This window comes from Phycodurus eques, chromosome 8 (genome assembly GCF_024500275.1).
Source record: "Phycodurus eques isolate BA_2022a chromosome 8, UOR_Pequ_1.1, whole genome shotgun sequence".
Classification (NCBI taxonomy): domain Eukaryota; kingdom Metazoa; phylum Chordata; class Actinopteri; order Syngnathiformes; family Syngnathidae; genus Phycodurus; species Phycodurus eques.
Window position 1 is genome coordinate 18,185,544 of NC_084532.1, and position 22,469 is coordinate 18,208,012.

At 40.5% G+C, this 22,469-nt stretch overlaps 1 protein-coding gene across 1 annotated transcript in view; it reads left to right on the forward strand.

Annotated features, from left to right (window-relative positions):
- Positions 1–22,469, forward strand: part of LOC133406774 (voltage-dependent R-type calcium channel subunit alpha-1E) — an 83,956-nt gene that overhangs the window by 13,965 nt on the left and 47,522 nt on the right. Inside the window, exons 4-12 of the mRNA XM_061684674.1 lie at positions 11,243–11,346; positions 11,545–11,703; positions 13,800–13,990; positions 15,269–15,372; positions 16,175–16,290; positions 16,435–16,488; positions 17,198–17,239; positions 20,774–20,866; positions 20,965–21,174. Coding sequence (XP_061540658.1) covers positions 11,243–11,346; positions 11,545–11,703; positions 13,800–13,990; positions 15,269–15,372; positions 16,175–16,290; positions 16,435–16,488; positions 17,198–17,239; positions 20,774–20,866; positions 20,965–21,174 — 1,073 coding nt within the window. The remainder of the gene's footprint in view (positions 1–11,242; positions 11,347–11,544; positions 11,704–13,799; positions 13,991–15,268; positions 15,373–16,174; positions 16,291–16,434; positions 16,489–17,197; positions 17,240–20,773; positions 20,867–20,964; positions 21,175–22,469) is intronic.

Below are 22,469 nucleotides of genomic sequence, written 5' to 3' on the forward strand. Positions count from 1 at the left end.
AACTTCCCCAAGCAGACTTATTCGTGGTCTTCCTTAGACAGCAATGGGATGGAGTTGAATGGAATTAATTAATTTATTATTACACCTTTATAGCAGTGTTTAACAGCTCAACATGAGCATAAAATGGTGTCATCCTCAAATTTTCCAAATGTAGCTTATTCTGCCAGAGCGGTGGAATTATGTGTGTCACGCCAGGCTCCCAGTTTTGAGGTTCTGGGTTTGAATCTCAGATCGAGTCCAATGTGTGGGCTTTTGCATGCGTGAGTGAGCCAACAGAAAACACTGGTCACTGTGCAGTCATAGCAGGAGAAGCCAGGGGGCGCTTGACTTGGCATGACTTATGGATGAGTACAATTACACTACTTTTAGCAACAGTAACCTAATGGCAACGCTAAGTCGTAAGATCACAGATTTTCAACTATTGTGGATGGGCCTCTAACGTTTGTTTTTTCAACCACGTTCACGCTAAAATGCATGAGAAACACCCACAGATGGTGGGATACACCCTAGCACTATGCATTTCTCACCCATTAGCTGTGAGGAATTCGGCAAGACATTTTTGCACCGTGGGTTTTGAGTTAATCGACTGTTCACGATTTTGGCATGATAAATTCATCAAGGTCTTCTTTTATTAACATTCACGTAGATGAAAAGGGATAAGATCCTTGTCCAAATGATCATTGTGGGCACAGGAGTTACAGAATATAGCGATGGGAATGTTCTGCTTGCTGCCTCTCCTTCCATTCCAGCAGGCATATGCATGTGGACAAGAGGTGCGCAGTCTCATTATACACTGGATGGCGCAGATGATATTAGGTGAGCAGACAGTGCTGCCAGTGAGATAGTAATTAGGTGCAGAATCTCTCAGCGAGCACTCACACACATTTAATTGTCTGCCATTTTTTGAGTGCGCCTGTTCTTATGAGAATTTAATAGGATTTGCATGGTAAAGTTGTAATTAGTAGAAATATGACTTCTTTGGTGGTTATCTAGAAAATTTATTTTATTCATGAGTGCTATGAAATGACTATACCCTGCTAATAGCTATTTTCAATATATTTTAGGAATGTATTGACTCAGAACTCACCATTGTGTTGGAGTTTTTCTTTGCAGAATTGTTTACAAGTGCACCGAGCACACAAAAGTACATAGGTTTCACAGGTCTTTTTACTAATATACTTCTCTCAGGTCATACTGACACTTTTAACAAATATGACCAAAAAAAAAATATTTTTTTAAAATAGCAAACCCCTTTATTACAGAACAGCAACATGGACAAAAAGGTGAAAAATTGCCAGCTTTTACAGGCAGTATAAAAGGGCAATGTACCTCATCAGAACTAAATCTAGTTTTGTTGAAGGGTTTATATATGACTCATGCAGGCAGAAGCCCCGCCTGATTAAACAGTGTAGTAGATTTTTATTTTCCTGCGTGAGTGAGACGTAAAGAACCTTCCCTCTGCGGATAGCTTTCACTTTACAATATTTGTGTTGACGGAAGCCTTTGCTTACTATGTCAACACTGGCGGACACAATACCCTCATGAAGATGCCTCAATGCTTTATGGTCCTGTATACAGTATTTCACAGGTGGAGAGTGAGGGGGAGGCATGAGGTATAAAAAAAGATACGACACGACACTTAAAGGTACTAGGTTTTTTATTTTGTTGTTGTTGTTGTTGAGGCTGCAGAAGAAAATGAGGTGATACCTGGAGAGAGAATGATAAAGGGAAGGAGGTGAAGAAATAGATGCAAGCGGAGTGGGAAAAAAAGATGAGGTTAAACCAGAGGAAATGAGGAAAATGTGTCCATACGTGATCTTACATGCTAATTGGCACCTTTGCAGTCTTGCTCAGTGACAAGCCCTCCATGAGAACGACAACAGTTGGCTGGAGGAGACGCCCATCGCGTGGCGAAGTCACCCCGATGTGCAAGACCGAGTCAGACTGTAAATATCTGCAATGATTCGCTTTCTATTATATCCACGGAAGGTAAAGGTTTTTATCGGTTGATGACAGGTGCCTATCAAGATGACATAAGAGGGCAAAAAAGGGATATATGATGGGTAAAAAGATAATGTGTGTGCCAAATGGAACACTACTACAAGACTCTGAGCCAGCAACGCCTTCTGTCGGCTTGGCAGTTGTACACCTGTAACACGCGCATGCACGCACGCACACACACAGAAAGAGAACGGGAGAAGAGAGAGGGCGAGCTGTCTCCTCCTATCGTATTCCCCCTCTGTCATCGGATCAATTGATGACATAGGCGGCCTGCAGCAGGGATGCATATGTCCCCGAGAGCTGTTGCCGTGGTGACAGAGGACCCCACCCGAGGTCAGGCTGTCACTGGCTTCCCTACTCAGTACCGCGCACACTTAGTGCACACTTATCTTGCCTTGCCATCATGATTGTAGTTAACCTCACCGCCTTTGCTTAACATGGTTTTGCGGTCAAGCTCAACCAAAGTGGAATTGTGAGTGAAAAACATCAGCGTGTGTTTGTCTGGTGAGTGACGTCGCTCTTTAAGCGTGGATCTAGTCAGTGAATGGCGGCGGTAGTGTTGAGGAAATTGATAGTCTAACAAGCTTGCTGTCCCTGTTAGCCCCCTCCACTCCATGCAATCATAAAGAGGCTGAATGGGCCATGAAACAAAGCCCATCGAGGGCATTCTTGTCTCGTCAGTCTCTTCGCAATCAGAGACGAAGTGCTGCAGTGAGATGAAAGCAGATGAGATGCAAGCTGGGCTCCAAGTCAGTTCAAATTAAGTGGCCATTTAAATTTGCATTTATTTTTGCTACAATAAAGCAACAATATGTAGTAGTTGTACTTTTTAATAATAATTAGATGCTACACAGGAAGGTACTAAAGACAATAAGATCTCTGTCGTTGCATGGTAAACCAGAATCACACACAGTGGTAGTTTTTAGAGATAAGAGCCATCTTTCGGCTGATTTTTTTGCTTTGACTTGCGAGCAAAAAATGGAGATGCGAATGCTGTACGGTGGCAGTGAACTCCAATCGACTCACTTCACCGCAAGCAGCAGTTTGATTCTTTTAAATAAAGTCTTTAAGCGGTTTATTGCCACTCCCAGTTAAAGTTTACTTTCGTACTAAACATAAAAGAAAGTGAACTACACATGCATTTAAAAACAACCACATAGCTTTGCTTTGGATAAGTTTGGTTAGCTTAATGTTAACAAACAATGCAAAGTTACATAGATGGGCTAACGAATAGTATCAGTGTCACGTGTTATAACTACGGATGGGTAAACTGGCCCCGAAGCTGAAATATCAAACATCGGAATATTGTTAAGCTTCACCCTTAAATGTTTTATTAATGGTTTTGGAGAAATCACTTGAATTTATTTTTGATTTATTTCGGATATATGACCGTTATTTTGCACGTTTTACCTCTGCGTTCTTGTTTCTAACTTACAATAAAATTAAGGTGTTCATCGAAGTACCATTTTCACAATCGGAGGCGACATCAATTTACAAGCAATCCCACCGTTGCACTTATGTACATGTTTGGTTACTCTTGGTTTCATTAGTCATGCCTGGAGAGGGACGGAATGATGACGTTGTGTCTATTTTTTTCCCAGCCACTTTTTGCCAGAACAAGTTAACGCGACCTCAAAGCTAGAGTTTTTATCGGATGATAGAAACAAAAGAATTCCGTCACATGCGGAAAAGTAGTCGTTACGTTAAAATCTTAACGGGGCCCATCCCTAGTTATAATCCTCGAAGCAACAAATATTTGAACACAAACGACGGGGCAACACATGTAGACAGAAAATACTGCAGTTTACTGGGGAGTTTTGACCAGCTCCATGTTCTTCCCATACATCTATATTATACCGCTCCCTGGTGGACAAGGCGTGCACACCAGAAGGAGTCACACATTGTCCACTGAAAATAAAGAAAACATATTTTCATTGTATTTAATTACTCATTACTGTATATTCTTTTAAAGTACAATAATATAGAGGGATGTTTTTCTTTTTCTTTTTTTTAATCTTTAACTTTTATTGGGAGGCTGGAACAGATGAATGGGATTTCCATTCATTTCAGTGGTCAAATATGAGATACGAGTGTATGTGTAGTTTGAGTTGTGAGTGTGTGATTATGGAACGAATTAAAACTGGTATATCACAGAACAACTCTACTTCAGTGGTGTGTCATAGTGTTTGACCAGCCAGGACAATTTTCATTGTGTCTACTACATTGATCATTCACGGAGCAGTTTTAGGTGAAGCGATATTTTGACAGACCAACATAGACACAAATAAAAGAAAGTTATTTAAAATATCAATACAACCCGCCATTACAGGGAATTTTGTTGTTGTAATTTCTCTTCAAAGAGATCTTGGGATAATGTGTGAGAATAACACACGAAGTTCAGTCTGCTCTGTAATGCTGTTTTGGTTGCCATCGCTGCAGAAAATGTCACTTTCCAAAGCGGATTTTGGAAATGGAAGCAAGGTATTTATCAGGTTTTTTTTCTTTTTTGGGGGAGGGGGGGGGGGGGGCTCTTTTAAAGGCTTCATTGCCTCATTTGCGAGCCTGTCGCCATATATTACGCAGAGCAAGCTTGGCGTATAAGAATGTGTCGTTTTAGTAGGACTGCTGATACTGTCTCGTCTTTCTCCTTTCCAGAAAAAGCTCTCCAAAGATGTTTTATTTTTATTATTTTTTAAATTTTATTTCGTAATTTTTGCTAGTTGCGGGCTTCCTTTTCCACTACCGGATCACGTGACCGACACATGCGATTTGACTGATGTGCAGAGGCACAGGCAGATGCTCCTGATTTTCAAAACAAAACTTCTCTCAGTCTCTGATGACCAATAAAATATTTTTATTATTATTATTTTTTTTTAAATCCGACTCTTTGGCCTGCCTGGTACCAAATGGCTGATGGACCGGTACCAGCCTGTTACATATACAGTATGACTTCCATTAGTGTTTGTGTCTTTTTGCTGCTGAAGTGACCATCAACCAGAAATGTTTTTAATACATTGTCAATGATGAAAAAAAACTATTAATATGTAACAGGTATCAAGTGAGAGACAGTTGTTGCTGGGCTGTTGCTTTTGGGTTTACTGTGTTTGGGAATTTAAGACAATGCTTCATTCAGTGATCAAGAAAAGCAGCGGCTGCTCTCTGTTGAATTCATTTCCATTCACTACAATTGTGATTTTATTTGAATGAACGTATGTCATACAATTTGGATATTTTTTCCTCATAAAATTATGTATATTTGCCATAATATGTATGTATAATAAGGTCACAATATATAACTTTTTTCCAAATATCGTTACGATTATCTAAGCATAATTCTTAATAATTCTTATAATAGTATCTCTTTATTTGTGTAGAATTTTCTTCATGAATTCATAGAACACTTTCCATAATATTCTGACGTTATTTGCATAAAATTATGACTTTTTTTCTCATCAAATTTCAACCTTTATTACCCGTTTAATATTTGGCAGGTCTCTGAAGGAGAGACGGTGGCTGCTGGTCAAAATGTCAATTTTCTACTTTAGACACAAATGATCCTTGTGAGAAGAGACTCACCCAGGAAATAGTCCAGGCTGGCTCTGATGAAATCATTACTTCCAAGGAAAAACGGAGTATTAAATTTTTTTTAAAATCCTCTCACAAATAGCTCGGACGACTATGAGTTAAACAAGTGTGCGTGCGTGCGTGCGTGCGTGCGCGCGCGTGCTCACTGAGTCCGCTCACGGTTTGAGAAGCTGACATTAGCCCACTGCACTAGGTGCGATACGGCTCATCTTGCGTGATGATATAGCAGAGATGTTGTGCCATTATAAACCAATATGTGATTAAATACTGGCCTGTGAAGAAAATGTGGTGCTCCATAAACGATTGTTCAGCAATTTTTGTAATGCTTTCAATGCCACTCTTAACGAACACGTAATAACAATAACCATCTCATCGTTAATGTTGAACGACGAAGGTATGATGCAGCGCTAAATATGAGTAACCATACTTCATGTAACTTCCGGTCTTCAGTCATGTTCTCTTTTTACATCCCTTTTTGTGGCTGATTCTTTCTTTTTAGCGTGTGTGCGGGGAGGGGAGTCAAACAAAAAGTGAGGCACAGTGTTAATCTTTTGATCCTCGCAGAACTGTGGTCTCGTGGAGTGTTGTGCATGACAAAAGTTTAAGGTTTTTTCTGTGACTTTAGAGGCATATTTTCTCCAGGAATCGTCTCAGGGCTGCTTAACTCATCAGGGTTATGTTAGGAATGTCACAATAATTGCCCACAAGCAAAAGCTTTATGACACGCCGAAGAAATGCTTTACAGTGAATATTTAAAAGGTGCGGAGAACTTGTTATAAGCACCATTTGCCACATAAAAATGCAATGCATTTAATTGCTGTTGTGTTTTATTGGGCTAGTCAGTGGTGGGCCATCAGTAGGGACTAAAACAACTTAATCCACCTCTTCGTACCACCACTATCACGTCGCAACGATAGAAACCGTCAATACTGTACAAAACGCCAACATAACAGCACGCAACTGTGCCACCTACATCATCTGGTCCCTACAAACTGAGCATTATTACCTTTGTAAAGGCAGAATATTTGATACAGCTCCAATACTGGATCTCGTGCAGTTGTACCTTCATGTTGTGGTCAGGTGAGCGTACTGTACATGTGAGGGTTTGCGGCTTGACAGTGACATGGCGCACAAGTCGCAGCGTTGTCACTATCGTGGCCCGGCGGTTGTCCCAGCAGATTTGTCACGCCGTGTGGAGCCGTCACGGGTTGTCACATGTCACGGCTGACGGGTGAGACGAGCTCACCGCTGTGTGTACATCTCTCTTCGCGACTGCTCGGCCAGTGTTTCCTGAACCGGTATTCGCCATCCTTAATAGAGCATATTTTACTTTAGAAAAAGCTCTGACACCAAACATATCCAGTACAGTATATTGAAATAACAATGATGATTTTGTCTCCATTTACTCCAATTAATTTCTCAGTGTGAAATCAGGCCACACATGAAGATCAGTCTTTAAAGAATGCACTTCAAGCTCTTCTGTCTTATTTTACATTTTTTATTTTTATCCATGCATATGGAAACAGACCTGCCCCAGGGGGGAAATCCAGATAATTTAAATGGTTTGTTATGTACAGTTGCACTCAAAATTATTCAACCCAGGCATTGTAAATTCAAACTATTTGTAAAGGTGATGAAGTAACAAAACAAACAAACAAACAAAATCAAGAAATAGTACATACTGCATAACAAATTGCACTAACATATTCCTTGAGTAAATGTACTTTATTACTATTCAGGCACTGCAGAGGTGACTTAGGCATTTGTAGCATTTTATTCCATCTTTACCAATAAAAGAAGAGCTCTCGGATCGTATTATCGCTTAACAAGTACAATACAGTATATAACAAACCTGTACAATTAATAAAGGTTTATGATAGTGACGGTGTGACCTGGAACAAATTAATCGACAGCATTACATTCTGTTTTTTTATTATGGGCTTTGTAAACATAATGGGAAGAGAGAAAATTAATTTGAGTTTGATCCACACATCCACTTTGACCCCAGGAAGGACTGATTTAGCGGACAGCCTCGTGGACCTCATGAAACTCATGATCCTCACTTGATTACGGCAACTTTTTACACAAATGACTGCAAGGGAACACTAATGAACGGATGACATTTAATATCTTAAAGGTCGTCATAATATAGTGAGCATTCAACCGCGAGTAATGTCTGCACTTAATTGCTTTCATTAAGTGTTGATTAAACTCAACACATGAAATTTGACACAAGAACATGAAATAATGAGCTAAGCAAAGAGATCTTTCGTGCGATGCAGTGCTGCAAACTAAAAGTGGAATTGTACCAAAATGTCTGCTTGTGACCCAAAATGGCCAACTTCTTTTTAAATTTCGGATGGGAGTTCTTGAGACTTTTTCGTACATCCTGTTATTTTACGGATGTCTTCCCATTTTCACATGGTTAAGTGAAACTGGTAGTGATGTGTCGGTCGCAAACTGTTGTTCACTGTGTACGTGGCTTGGAAGGGACAAGACAGACTGATTGTTGCTCGGCTAGCAGGGACAACCAACCGCAAGGCAGCAATTTCATTTTGTTGTAATCATCTCATTGTGCATAGAACACTGTCGGAACTGACTTTCTATTTAGCCAAAAGCGCACCAATAAATGAACAGTCTGTGAGGGAGGGAAAAAGGAGGGAGAACAAAACGTGTGAGACAAATTGTTCATTTGTGCCAATCCAAGTGTGTGTTATCACTCCCTCTGCTGCCAGACGTCCAGTTCCAAACTGTCATATTTAGTGACTGCACACAAGAGATGCTGAGGTTACTTTGTTTTTTTCTTTTTAGTTGCCACTGAATATCCAACCCTAACAAGCACAGTCGTACACAAGCACAAACATAGTTGCTTCATAAACGACAGTAGATAACAGATATTTTATTAGCTGGTGGATGTTGAGCGTGTGACACCACCCAACCGCTGACTGACTGAACTAAACGAGGGTGACATTTTTAGAACTCCACGCCGTTTGTCGCCATAACAACTAAACAGCAGCCACGACGGACTAATGATGCGAAGAAAGGCGTGAGAGAAGAGAGAGACGCGCAGGAAGTGTCGGATGACATGTCGACAAACTGGAGTTGTGGAAAGTGAGAAGAGGAAGGCAAGAGAGAGGTAAAGAATTTGGCAAAGAGGCTGAGGAGGCAACTCCACAGGGGGGATAGTTGGAGATGTGAAGCTCATTTCTATATTTGTGGTGATTATGATGATGACGAGCTATGTCACTCCTTCACACCTCATCTGACCTATGTCAGTCTGATGTGTTCTACCGTCCGTCTGCTCTTCTTTTAATTACTGTAACTCAAACAACTTCGTGCAGGCACCATGGTGGCACATTTTGGTGCAACCTCTGCCTCACAGTTCTGAAGTTTGCGGTTTGATTCTCGGCTCCTGACCTCCGGCGCGGAGCTGCGTGGGTTTTCTCGACATTCCAAAAACATGCACAGACCGATGTCAAATGTTTAGCCCGCGTGCCAGAACTGGCCGGTCAGGGGGTCCAATCCAGCCCGTGAGGATAGAACACTTTAAGTGCAATTTTTCTATAAAAGTAATTGTTGTTGCTAAGTTTGTCCACTGGAGGGCACATTAACGACCACTTACCACTTAAATGACTTTCTGAAATTGGCTGACACCTGATATTGATGCACTTGTGAAGGCCAGCAGCAAAGTCAGCCTACTTCATATAAAATGCTGTGCCACCTGTGCACTGTGAATAATATAGTTCGGTGGAAATGAATATCCCCTGTAGAAATATTAAGTATTGCAAAATATGAGTCAACAGCTTCAGTTCCAAAGAGGATGGTTTGGTGGAACCCTTTTATGTTGTTTTTTTTCATGCAGTGCCAGAATTTATGTTGTATTTTTATGTATACATTTACAATGTCCCCTCATTCTGCCCCCTCATTCTGAAAGGTTCCTACTTTGTAGGGTTTGATGAGTCAATTAAGGTAGTCAAGATTTCGAGATGGATGGAGACATTAATGTAAATTTAAAATATTTAAGTTGTTTGATAAAAAGTTCAGTACATACAGTTTATAGATCCACTGCGATCTGTAGGTTGCACATGTAAATGAAAACTTTGATTCATAATTTCATTGAAATTGCACTAATCTTTTGTAAATACATTTCAGATTTCTCATACGATTCGAAATAAGATTTGCAGCAAGATAATATATAGTCCAGGGTGTACCAAACCTCGTGTCCCAAGTGGCGATAGGCTCCAGCTTACCTAATGAGAAAATGGACGTATCGATAGAACGCTGTGTGACTCTTCACACTCTTAATGAGACCAAGTTACTTACACATGCGGTCACGCAGACCACCAATTGCGAATTTTACAATCGCTGGACATTTCATTAGGTACACCTACAACTCACCCGTGACCCTGAACAGAATTAGTAGCAGAAAATGGATGTGTGGATGTCCAATGAGAGCCAATAGTCCAAAAGTCTTCTAGCCTAAATAATATTGATAATAATGCATTCAATTGGCTGGCAACCAGTTCAGTGTGTACTTTTTCCCACTAAATTATGTTAATTCAATCCCAAGAGTCTATTCTCTTCATTTGGTAGCATTCTATTGGCTGCACTTCTTTCACTATGTGTTGGTGGACGTTGGATCTTTTTGGTCCAATCATATTTCAGCCTCTATGTGTTGCCATGTCAGTCTAATCTGCCCATGGGGACCTTCAGCATCAGTAGTACTACTCTACTGGCTGATGTACCTCAAACTGTCTAAACAATAGGATTGTTTCTTCAGCCAAGCAGATTTCAAATTCAGCTCGCGGGGCCACCTAGCTGGCTCAAAATTATGTCATCATGTTTCCGTCCCCTAACTGGTTGGTCAGAGCAAAACTGTTTGCCGCAATCTGCACAGATTTATATGTTTAATAATCAGCATCTTTTTGTGAGGATGATGTATTTTATAAACTTTTTGTTTTTGTGAGGTTATTCGATAAATATTTATTCTGAACTGTTCCAGATGATGTACAACAACTGAACAACTGAGATCAGTTTTGGATTCCGCACCCAAAAATCTGTTAAAAACAGATGTCAGACCAAACTTAACAAAAAATTTTGTTCCCCAGTGTTACTTGCAGATTTCCGCTCTTCGCGGTCAGGCTCGGTCCTATGTATTGATGGCCCAGGTACCGAATGCACAGCCCGCCACTGGTGAAGATTATTGTAGAGGGTCTGCAGGACAACCCCAGAGTAAGGTATAAATGTCACAGAGATAAGCATTGTATAGGTAAAAAAAAAATAATAATAAGTCAGCTTCAGAAGTTTTTATGCTTTGTGTAACTCTAAAAGGATCACTCTGTGTGTGTGTGTGTGTGTGTCTCGCTATGTTCGTGAGCTTCATGTGGCTTCAGGCTGCGGGCGTCCATGCCTTCCAGTGTTCAAGCCGTGTTCTTTGTTCTGCTCTAAACTCACACTTGCCACAGCGCGTCCTCCTACACATGGGCACTGAGCCTTTTGGCAGCCCCAAAAACATCCCAGTTGTTTATGGCTGCAGACCCTCACATCCTCATGCTCCATATCAGAGCACTGCAGCCCTCCTCCAACAAATTAAATCCCAACATCCATGTCCTTTGTTCTTGTTTTTACATTTCTCTTTCTGTGCTTTGTTGATCAGGATTCTGGCTGCAGCGGGCGCTCATTTGAACATCTCGGTGGACCTGAGAACTCTGAGGGCAGTACGAGTGCTGCGACCACTAAAACTGGTTTCGGGCATCCCGAGTGAGTATCAAGTACTGTATTGAGTTTTGTTTGTTGTGGAAAGTTTTGTTTGTAATGCAAACATGACATGACATAACGAAACATAATTATGGTTAAAACACAGTTAATGTAAATCTAGTTGCACTGCGCATCCCTTAGTTTAATTGTTGTTGTTTTTTACTTCATTACACTGATTACTGAGTTCTGCTCTCTTGTCAGGTCTGCAGATAGTTCTGAAGTCTATCATGAAGGCCATGGTTCCACTGCTCCAAATTGGCCTGCTGCTCTTTTTTGCGATCCTCATGTTCGCCATCATCGGCTTGGAGTTTTACAGCGGCAAACTGCACCACAACTGCACGCCACAGGCAGGAATACTCGGTAAGCCTTTCGAACACGTGCACAACACTAACAGACAAGCTTACAGTATATATTATGTGCAGTCATACGCTCCCGGGAGACTTCATTATGTAGGTTACGCCAGTGGCCCTCAAACTGGGGTCCGTGAGCTGTGGCTTAGGGATCCTCCAAATAATTTGTAATAAATGATGTCGTATAATTGAAAGGGGAAGGTTTCAATTTAGAAAAATAAATCACTTTTTGTCATGTTATCTGTAACTGGGTATCCAAGAAACCACTGTGGCTGAGGAAAAACAACCAATCAGACAGAAATTGTGACTGGCGGGGTGTCAATCACAGGTGCACAACAAATGACAACCCGCGGTGACCTTCTTGTGTTTTTTGTGCTTCATGTGTTTTATACGGGTTCGCTCTTGTATTGGATCTCACTGGATTGTACGGGTGTACTTCATGAAATGGTGTGTGAGTCTATACATACACAGAATCAGAATCAGAATAACAATCCTTTTTATTGCCAAGTATGTAAAAAAAATCACAAGGAATTTGTCTCCGGTAGTTGGAGACGCTCTAGTATGACAATAGACAGCCATTGTGACAGTAAATACTTTGAGACATAAAAACACACTACGGAGAGTCACTTAACCTCCAGCAATGGCAAGAGGGAAGAAGCTGTTGGAATGTCTGCTAGTTTTAGTTTGCCTGTTAATGGCATCTTCTCAGACAATTCCAAAAGGCAATTTCCCATCAAGAGGTAACAATACGTACTTGAGTCCTAATGTCCCAGTTTTAGATTCGAACAAAGATGCTATAAATCATGCGGCACAATTTTGTGAGGGAAGCCAAAAGTGGCATCCGGATATTTTTATTATATTATTTGCCAAGCACAAATTTGAGGTGCTCTGTAAAAAAAAAATAATAATAAAAAAAAAAATTTACAAAAAAAAAGAAATCATCCTCTGCCTGGCCCTGATGGAATGAATGAAACAAAAGGGAGCAATGTGGAGTTGGAAAAATCTATGAATAATGCATCAGTGCGAACAGATGAAAAAGTCATTTTAGGTTGTGCTAGCTGTAAACGGCATTGCACAACCTAAATGCAAAGAGGCATGACTGAGCTCTCTTTGGCTGCCATACTGGTGTGTGTTATGCATGACCTTCTGCTACCTATATTTATATAACCCTTTAAGTTGTAGCGTCATTATTTTAATCATGTACGCATGCTTGTGCACACATGGCATGACAACGCACCTGGTGAGCGGATCAAAAGAGACCTATAAAAAGTGCTGTCCTGTGCAATTAAAACTAACAATGTGGTGTGCTACAATTGAGCTTCTGCGCATTCAACATTTCCTTTAACTTACCTACAGAGGCAATCATGAACATTCCCAAATACCAGTCAGCCTTCTAAAACAGCTTAGCTTTACTTGAGGTTAATCAGTGGCACTTTAAAGGGTTGCAGTTGTGTGCTGACACCCATTGGGGAGTTCGAATGGGGTTAGTTAATTCTGAACTCAGCCACATCCCCAGTTATAAGAGGGTGCGCCAACTTGTGCGACCACATTCTCTCAGTTGTTTATTTTTACTTCCCCTCTCTAAAATGGTTTTATTTTATTTATTTATTTTGTAATTGAATTGTACATGTGGCCGGCACGGTGGACGACTGGTTAGCACATCTGCCTCACAGTTCTGGGGTTCAAATCCCGGTTCAATCCCGGCCCCGCCCGTGTGGCGTTTGCTTGTTCTCCCCGTGCCTGGGTGGGTTTTCTCCGAGCACGCCGGTTTCCTCCCACCTCCCAAAAACATGCATGGTAGTTTGATTGAAGACTTTAAATTGCCCGTAGGTTTGAATGCGAATGGTTGTTTATTTCTATGTGCCCTGCGATTGGCAGGCGACCGGTTCAGGGTGTGTAGGTCACATTAATGGTGGCAAAAGTTTTGAAATGATTTATATTGGTCTCTTTATTTTATTATCACAAAAATGTGGCATTTGAACACGGGTGTGTTGACTTTTTATATCCTCTGTATATGGTACTGAATGAACAGGTGTCTTGTCAGTGTTGGGCGCTTGAACAGCACAAATCACATATAGGTTGTCTCCGTACCTTGCACCCCTGCAGAAAACGAGACGGTGGACTCCTCTGAGTTTGAGTTCCCGTGTGGCGTGCGTCAGTGTCCAGCCAAGCACACCTGCAGCGCCACGTGGATCGGCCCCAATGATGGCATCACGCAGTTTGACAACATCCTGTTTGCTGTTCTCACCGTCTTCCAGTGCATCACCCTGGAGGGATGGACCACTGTGCTCTACAATGTCAGGCTGAAATGCTCATTTCTCTATTATTATTTCCGTGTTTGGCTTCACAGGGTTGACGCGTTTGTCAGAAGTTAGTTTGGCCTTGTTTGAGTGGGTGTGTGGAAGCCGTCCATCCCTCTCATCCTCTCTGTCTCCATGCGGCAGTTATATCTGCAGAGTGCCATGTCAACTCCAGTTTGACATTTATATACCTTCCCTGAGCTGAGAGAAACCTCCTGCAGAGCATGCTGCAATTTACTACTGACCACATTACTATTTAAGTCATAGTTCAGAATCTCTGAATGCAGTTATGTTACTAGAAGTACATCTAATCAATCAATATATCAATATACAGGGTGTCTCAAAACAATTTAACGTCATTTTGTAGTCTAATAACATAGACGCGTCTCACTCAAATAAGCTCAAAATTGCAATGTGTAAAAACCAATTTTAATAATATACTTTTTGTTTCGTTAGGTTTTTTTAGGGTGAAGACAGAAAATCACAGCACTCTAGCTATCACTCTTGTTCTTCCAGGCAGCTAAAATTTAATTGCAGTAATTTCTTGTGTACAATACATTCTCGAGGATAATATGCACCCCGAGAATCGTACTTTCGCAGCTGAATTATTTTTCTATGTATAATACACACCCCAAAATTGCTCCTCACCCATGCTCACAAATTCATAGTAATTTGTATTTGATCAGGTTTTTAAAATAAATTTTAAAGTTCTCTGAAGTAAATCAAAAAATGCCAAATAACATGACAGCTGAATACGCTTGCCTTGCTCTGTGCGCATGCGCTGACGACACTGATAATTACGTCTACGGTACTTACTTAGTCTAAGGAATAATAATTACACGCATGCGCAAGCTATATTACAAATTCACGGGTAAACTCAGTCGCTAAATCCGATGCCGTGTTACATCAAACACCCCCAAGTACCAGTATACATCTAAGACTTTGTTGTGTTGATTTTCACCAGCTTAAGACAGACTCATTTTGGTCTTTTCTCTTACTACTTTACTGTATGTATAACACGCACCCTCGATGTTTAATTCGATTTTTAATTGGACATCAACAATAATAATAATAATAATAATAAAAAACAAGCAGCAATAAATCCAATTTCTTCAAGTGTGAGCCCTCGATAAAACCTGCGCGGTATTATCTTTGCACAATGTTTTGATCCAACTCTTGTACTAGATCTGATTCGATTGTGCATGATCAAATCTCGAAGCGTCAGCAGGCGCCTGAATGCAAATACATGTGTTCCGATTTGTGTTTACACCTTAGGTTGACGATGCCTTGGGTCCCAGTTGGAACTGGCTCTACTTCGTCCCGCTCATCATCATCGGCTCCTTCTTTGTCCTGAACCTGGTGCTTGGAGTCCTCTCTGGGTACGTCCACTTTTCAGTTCTGGCTCGAATGTGTCCTAGTAAGAAATTAGAATAAGCACTGAGTTAGGAAATTGGACAGTAGGAGCAGTCACAATTAAAAAACAAAAGGAAAGAAAATCTACTGGTATGTGCATATTTACAACCCCTGGCATGGGGACTGAGCAGAATAAACAGCAGTAAGGTATATGGTAACTGGACATGAATAATACATTCGATATATGCAGATATGAATGGCAAACTATACATGACTAAATAGATACTATATACAGAAGTGAATGTGAACAACATGAATAGTCAGCAGCACTGTACAGCAGGAGTGTCACTAGGTTTAACGGATTGGGGGGGCTTAGCCCCCCAGTGGTGTTGCACCCGCGAAAATGATTTTATCGACGGGGCAGAAGTACGTGCTTATGACATTTTTAGGTCCAGTGGCGCCACTTGTATCCAGTTATGCAAGCAGCTGAAAGTGAAATAAGCACTGTTTAAAAGTGTTAACGAACAGCAGTAAATGATAATAAACTCTGCAGGTGTGAACGTGAAATAAAAACAGCACGGATAGACTGCAGCATTGTACGTGACAGTTATACGTAGATCAACAATAATATAGGCATATCAGCAGTGGAGTGCACACCATACTTAAAAGAAAGCTATTTTTTCAATTGAAAAGCATGGGGAGTATATGTGTGTGTATAGGCTGTATGTGTCTTTCCCGCAAAGTCACATTTTTAACGTCTCCTCTTTCGAGAAAAGTTACCTTGTCATTGACAAAAGTAACAGGTAATTTTGTGCTTGGACCCTGCAGCGAGTTTGCCAAAGAAAGGGAGAGGGTGGAGAACCGCAGGGCCTTCATGAAATTGAGACGCCAGCAGCAGATCGAGCGAGAGCTCAACGGTTACCGGGCCTGGATCGACAGAGCAGGTGGCATCGCTCTCGGTTTCCTATTGCAAAAATAAAACAGTTGAAAGGATTTTGATGACTGTCATATAGACAAACCAACCCACTCCGACAAGTTTAGAAAGGAGCATATTATTTGCTGTTAATTTGTGCTTCTTGTTTTTCCAGAGGAGGTAATACTTGCTGAGGAAAATAAGAATCCCGGACCCTCTGCCCTTGATGGTAAGTCAGCATTTTTGCCATTTTGCCTTCTTTCTTTTTGATCTATATTTGCTGACACTGCTAAACTATTCAATCATTAAATTCGAATCCAAAGGTGTCAAATTATTCAGGTATATGTTGTTATTTTATTATCCAGTAAGGTTTCAACATGCAAAAGAGGAAACTAAAGTACTGTCACTTATTTGATACACAAATTAGGAATTGGCCTTCTGATAAGTACTTTCCCATGCTTAATGAATCTATATAATATACAAGTTTACATTTTTTATGGAACCACTAAAATGAAGGACATTTTCTACAATATTCCAATTTATTGAGATGCACCTGTGGCTAAAACACACAGCTGACAACAACACCTTTGCACATTTGGTCACTTGTTATTCGGACTAATTTATTGGGCTCAATTATAACAACCTTTTCGGCCAGTCAGTAAAATGGTCAAATATCTGCCACTCCTACGTGACTTTTCCGCTCTGTATTAAATGCAAAATACATATTGGACTGAAAGATAAAGAGCGTCATTTCCCCCTAATGCTGAGTCGACGTTGTTTAAAGCACGTACGTTTCATTTTGAGACCACCAGTGGCACAAAGTTTGCACTCATCATGGCACGTTAGCCAATAGGAAGCCGAGTGCCTACTCGCATGACTGTGACCTTTCCTCCTAACTGAAGCAGCAGGACTTTTATTAAATGTTGATTGATTGGCAGCTCTCAGGAGGCTCCCTGAGTGGAGCACAGGCGGCGCCTATGGTGAGAACCCCTCCTCTCATCTGCTCTCTGCCTCTTCAACTTCACCACGCCTCACGCGCACACATGGGATGAACTTTTCTAGTGCTGTTAGAGAGAGGGACCAGCTGTTGTGATGGGAATAAATGCAGTTGCTCTGATGGCTTTGAATGAAAAGATGTAGTTGTGCTCTGCTGTTGCCTTGATAGCCACCAGTCTGGAAAAAAATATGGCCAGTGTGTATTTCACACCTTTAGCAAACAGTGTGTGCGTGTGTTTGGTTAGTGGCCTATTTAAAAAAAATCCCCAAGCAAATATTGAGCATTCAGCAATAGAGGAAAGAAGGAGGGCGAATCAGGACAGGATGAAATGTAAAGATGAACACATCCAGCACTGAAAGGTCAAATCACTCTCATCACGCTCACTCTGGTATGCACGCCGACTCTCTTTGAAACTGAATGAAACCAGTGCATGAATCTGTGTATCATTCATTTTTATCATTTTCAATTGCCAAGTGAAAAAAAAGAGTCAATATTTTATTTGTTTTTAAATCCAACAACAAAACAAAATATTACCTTATTTTTCATATTGCAACAGAGGCAGAAATATAAAAGTTGAAAAATGGGCCACAGGGCTGAGTTGGATTTTAATATTTTGGTTGGGTTTATGTGACCTGGAGTTTGGTATTGAGCCTTAGTAATGATACGATAGCTTGTAACAGTCAGTCATGTATTGTTTAGCAGGGGTGTCAAACTCATTTTCGTCAAAGGACACGTTGCAGTTATAGTTTCCCTCATAGGCCCATTGTGACTGAAACCATACAAATGTAGAATTGCATCATCTTATTGTTATTAATTTTAGACAACAAATTAAACTACTTTTGAAATCAGAAATTAAGGAAAATAGTTTGTTCAACTGTTCAATTGTATTAAAAAGGGTTTTGATAGCAAAAAAAATCCAATACCTCAACATTTGAAAAAGTGAAATCAATTTGCAATTTTGGTGCAGATTTTAGCAAGAATCATGACGTAGACTCACATGATTTGCTTTAGTGGCCGCATGAAACGATGAGGTGACCTGGATATGGCCTCCAGGCCTTTGGTTGGACAACTGTGGTTTAAAGCAACAAATCATGATTCTTAAGGCCTTGTCACACCGCACTTGACAACAGAAATAGAAAAATGTTCTATTGGAGAGCTCCGTAGGAGAGGGGCTGGCGGAGGGATTTCTGTGTGCTGTTTTGGCGGACTTGTACTGTACTAGGCGCGCTTTGGGACAATAGAAAAACTATATACCAAGACATCACTGCAGGAGACTTTCAAACTGCTCCCTGCTTAGCTTGAAATGTCCATTCCCGAACTTCCGGGTCCTGTGAACGCGACAAATTAAATATTAAAATCAAATTCAGTCCTCTGACCTGTTTTTCAATTTCGGATTTTTGATCTGAGACAAATATGTAAAGGGACACTGTTTAAGATTTTCAGTTGTTTACTAGCCAAAATCGATGTGTGCATTTATAAATGTCTTATCATTGGTTTATTATGACCTCTGCTAATAATAATCTGATACATTTTCGTAAGCGAAACATTTTAGATTTATTTATAAATAAGAGTAGTGACCCAGCAGGGGAGTGCCATGACAGTTTGTCATCTTGAAACTATAGTTTCCAGCTTTCTCCTCGACAAGTAAGTCAACGCTACCTAAATTAGCCTAAAGCTCACTTTTTTCCATTCAGTTTTGTTAGATAGTGTTGTTCTTCAAGGTTTTTTGATATATGACAGCTACCATTGTTGCCACGTTTTTGAAAAACTGAGGGTCTCGAGTGCCCTATTCGTTTTGGATGCAATACACAGTTTCAATGCTTGATGGAAGTCATTCCTACACAGTGTCCCTTTAAATATATAACTTTGGCCATTTTTCTTTTTTTTTGTTTGATTTAAAAACCAATAACAAAATAATGACTCAGTTTCTCCATTTAAATGTTTACGGTTCCCAATTGAAAATGGAAAGAACCAATGATCCACGGATTTGCATGGCCCGCCAAGCCGCCTCGGAGCACGGTGTACGATGACAGAGATCCTCACGTGGCATTCAGCTGTATGGCTCATTAAGTGAACATTAAGAGATTGTTGTTTTGGTCTCGTTCAACCGCAGTGCAAATAAGCTTGAATGATCTTTTCCCTTTCAGCTAAAATCATACTGACATGAGCATTCCTTAACGTCAGCTGCCTCATTGTGTTTGTGGCTAGTTTGTGTACACGATAATTGCCTCGTTTTGCACGGAGGTGTTTAAACAAGCAGGGGAAGCAGAGGTGCTTGTGGGTGAGGGTTGTTGTCATATAACTTTGCTAAAAAAGATCTCTGAATTCCATGTGATCTGTTCTCACCAGAGTGTGAATGTCCTCCACAAACATGTTGCTTTTGTGAATTTCAACATGATTATTTGGCACTGTAGTGTTTGCAGGTTAATGCCATTACTTTTCATTATTTCATTCAAGAAATGAAATTGTATTGCAGAGCTTCCAAAGGAAATTCACTTCCAGGGCAATTTGTCCAAATTTGTCTGAATTTCCATATTTTCAAAATGTTGTCAAGAACATTACCACAGGACAGTTATTGCAGTATATAATGCAATAGGATAAAAATAATTCTTCATACTGTTCAATTGCACAACATGATCATTACTCTATAATCGTAATCGTTACTATAGCATGGTTTCAATATTTATTTATTTTTATTCCATCAACCTTTTCATGGTGGGCACAGTTGCAGCCTGAATCAAAGTATATGAGATTTCGACGTGCCATCGTCAAAAATATCTTTGTCTATGGATTAATTCACTCAAGTGCGTGCACAATTATTAGGCAAGTTTGCTTCCATCCTACGTGAATGCACATTTTCCGAGTTCAAATAATCTTATTTTGTTGTACCGAACCATTCTCAGGTGATATGCATGTGTGAAATGAGGAAGGGTGTTGCCTAATGTAATTAACGGTTCATATTTAGGTGTGCGTAAACACAACTATATAATCTGAAAACGTCTTTGAGTGTCTAAAAAAGTGCTATATAAGTGTAATGCATTATTATTATTATTATTATTATTATTATGTGAAATGGGGCAAAGGAAGATTGGGTCATAAAATGCCTTTCGTATGGATGGAGCACTCTTAAAATGTGACTCCTGAACAATCAAATGTTTTGTTTAAAATTGTATGAGTAAAAAAATAGTAATTGAGCTAGCAGCTGACAAACTTCATGGAAAGCTGCTGGCATGTATTACATAGAAAGGTTGCTATAGTTTCACCAGTCATTCATTTATTCTTTTTAAATGCTAAAATGTTATGTAATGATCATTTAGAGGCACATGTTTGTTATTCTATATCCAGTACAGTACTCCCAAAAAATGTTGAAAAAAAATATTTTTGTAAACATATTGAGAACAGTACATTTGATCAACAATAAAATTAAGTTAAAATGTTTAATAATATATGCAGCCTTGCCTGCACATACAAGTGTTTGACTGATTTGTTTGTGGTGTTGATACTTCTCCATATGAAGTGCTGAAGAGAGCTACCACAATAAAAAAGAGAGGTATGGACTCGCCGCATCGGAGTCCAGGGGAGGAACAATATGGCGACATTTCCTCTGTTGGTGAGTGTACATCTCGCTGGTTTTGTCAGGTGACCATCCTCATCTCCAGCTGAGCAGCAGGACACCGCCACTTCTTTGTACCTCTCGCCTCCCTCAAGGCATCCCCATGGCCAAAGAGAGATTACGGAGCCGTAGGCGAGGTCCGGCCGCGTATTTTCGGCGCAAGGAACGCCTTTTGCGAATCTATATTCGACGTGTGGTGAAGACGCACACCTTCTACTGGACGGTGCTGGGCCTGGTCGCTCTCAACACGTTGTGTGTGGCCATTGTTCACCACAATCAGCCCCTCTGGCTGTCCAACTTCCTGTGTGAGTCACACTTTACGATTGCTTTAAAGCAGTGACAGGCTGTGCATTTGGTACCTGGGCCTTCAATGGTGACGTAATCCATTTAATCTTCTAATTTTAATACCACCACCATCATGTTGTTATAAGAAACCATCAATACTACACAAAAATAAAATATAACTGCATCTGTGGCAAATACATCTGGCGCAGTTCAGAATCAATATTTATCTCATAACATGACAAAAACAGCGGCACACTGGTGGACCGGTTAGCACATCCGCCTCACAGTTCTGAGGACCGGGGTTCAAATCCTGGCCCCACCTTCGTGGCGTTTGCATGTTCTCCCCGTGCCTGTGTGGGTTTTCTCCGGGTACTCTGGTTTCCCCCAATTTCCAAAAACATGCATGGTAGATTAATTGAGAACTCTAAATTGCCCGTAGGTGTGAATGTGAGTGTGAATGGTTGTTTGTTTCTATGTGCCCTGTGATTGACTGGCGACCAGTTCAGGGTATACCCCGCCTCTCGCCCGAAGATAGCTGGGATAGGCTCCAGCACGCCGGCGACTCTCGTGAGCATAAGCGGAACGGAAGATGAATGAATGACAAAAATATTTTTATAAAATGCATTGCAAGCTCTGTGTAATAAAAACGTATTGCTTTGCCGCCATCTTGTGGCATCTTGGTGCCATGGAACTATATTGACGTGAGATGAGTCACTTCATGCAATGTTTTGGCACCCTCTTGTGGCATGCATAGGCAATTTCAAATCTGTAGGCCTCACCAGAGATGCTGGTTATTAATTGTAATAATACCTATATATGCAGAGTACGACGGATGTGTGTCGCTCGTCGAACTTGGCCTATTTAGACCAACCAGTTAGAAGATGGAAAAATTCTGACATTATTGTGGGCCAGCTCACTTGTTCTGTCTGGAGATTATGAAATCTGATTTATTAAAGAAACAGTCCCATCGCAAAAAAGGTTTAAGTTACATTGTGCAGCATTACTGATTCTGAAGGCCCTGGGCAGATTACATGGCAGTACAGGGCTGAAATCTGACTGGACAAAAAAAAAAAAAAAAAAAAAGCCAGGTATACTATACTAGAAGCAATACAGCTCTAATAAAATGCTACGAGATGAAGAAAATACACTTTTGGGAATAAATTAATAACATTTAATGGAACACACATTTGAAATTTAGCTTGTAAATGTAGGTCAGTGTTTTTGATCGTGTTTAAGCCCTCAGAGAAGGCCTTGCTGGCTCACCACTGCTTTAAACTCACTGTGTAATGCAATCATGTTAATCTGAGTTTGTCTC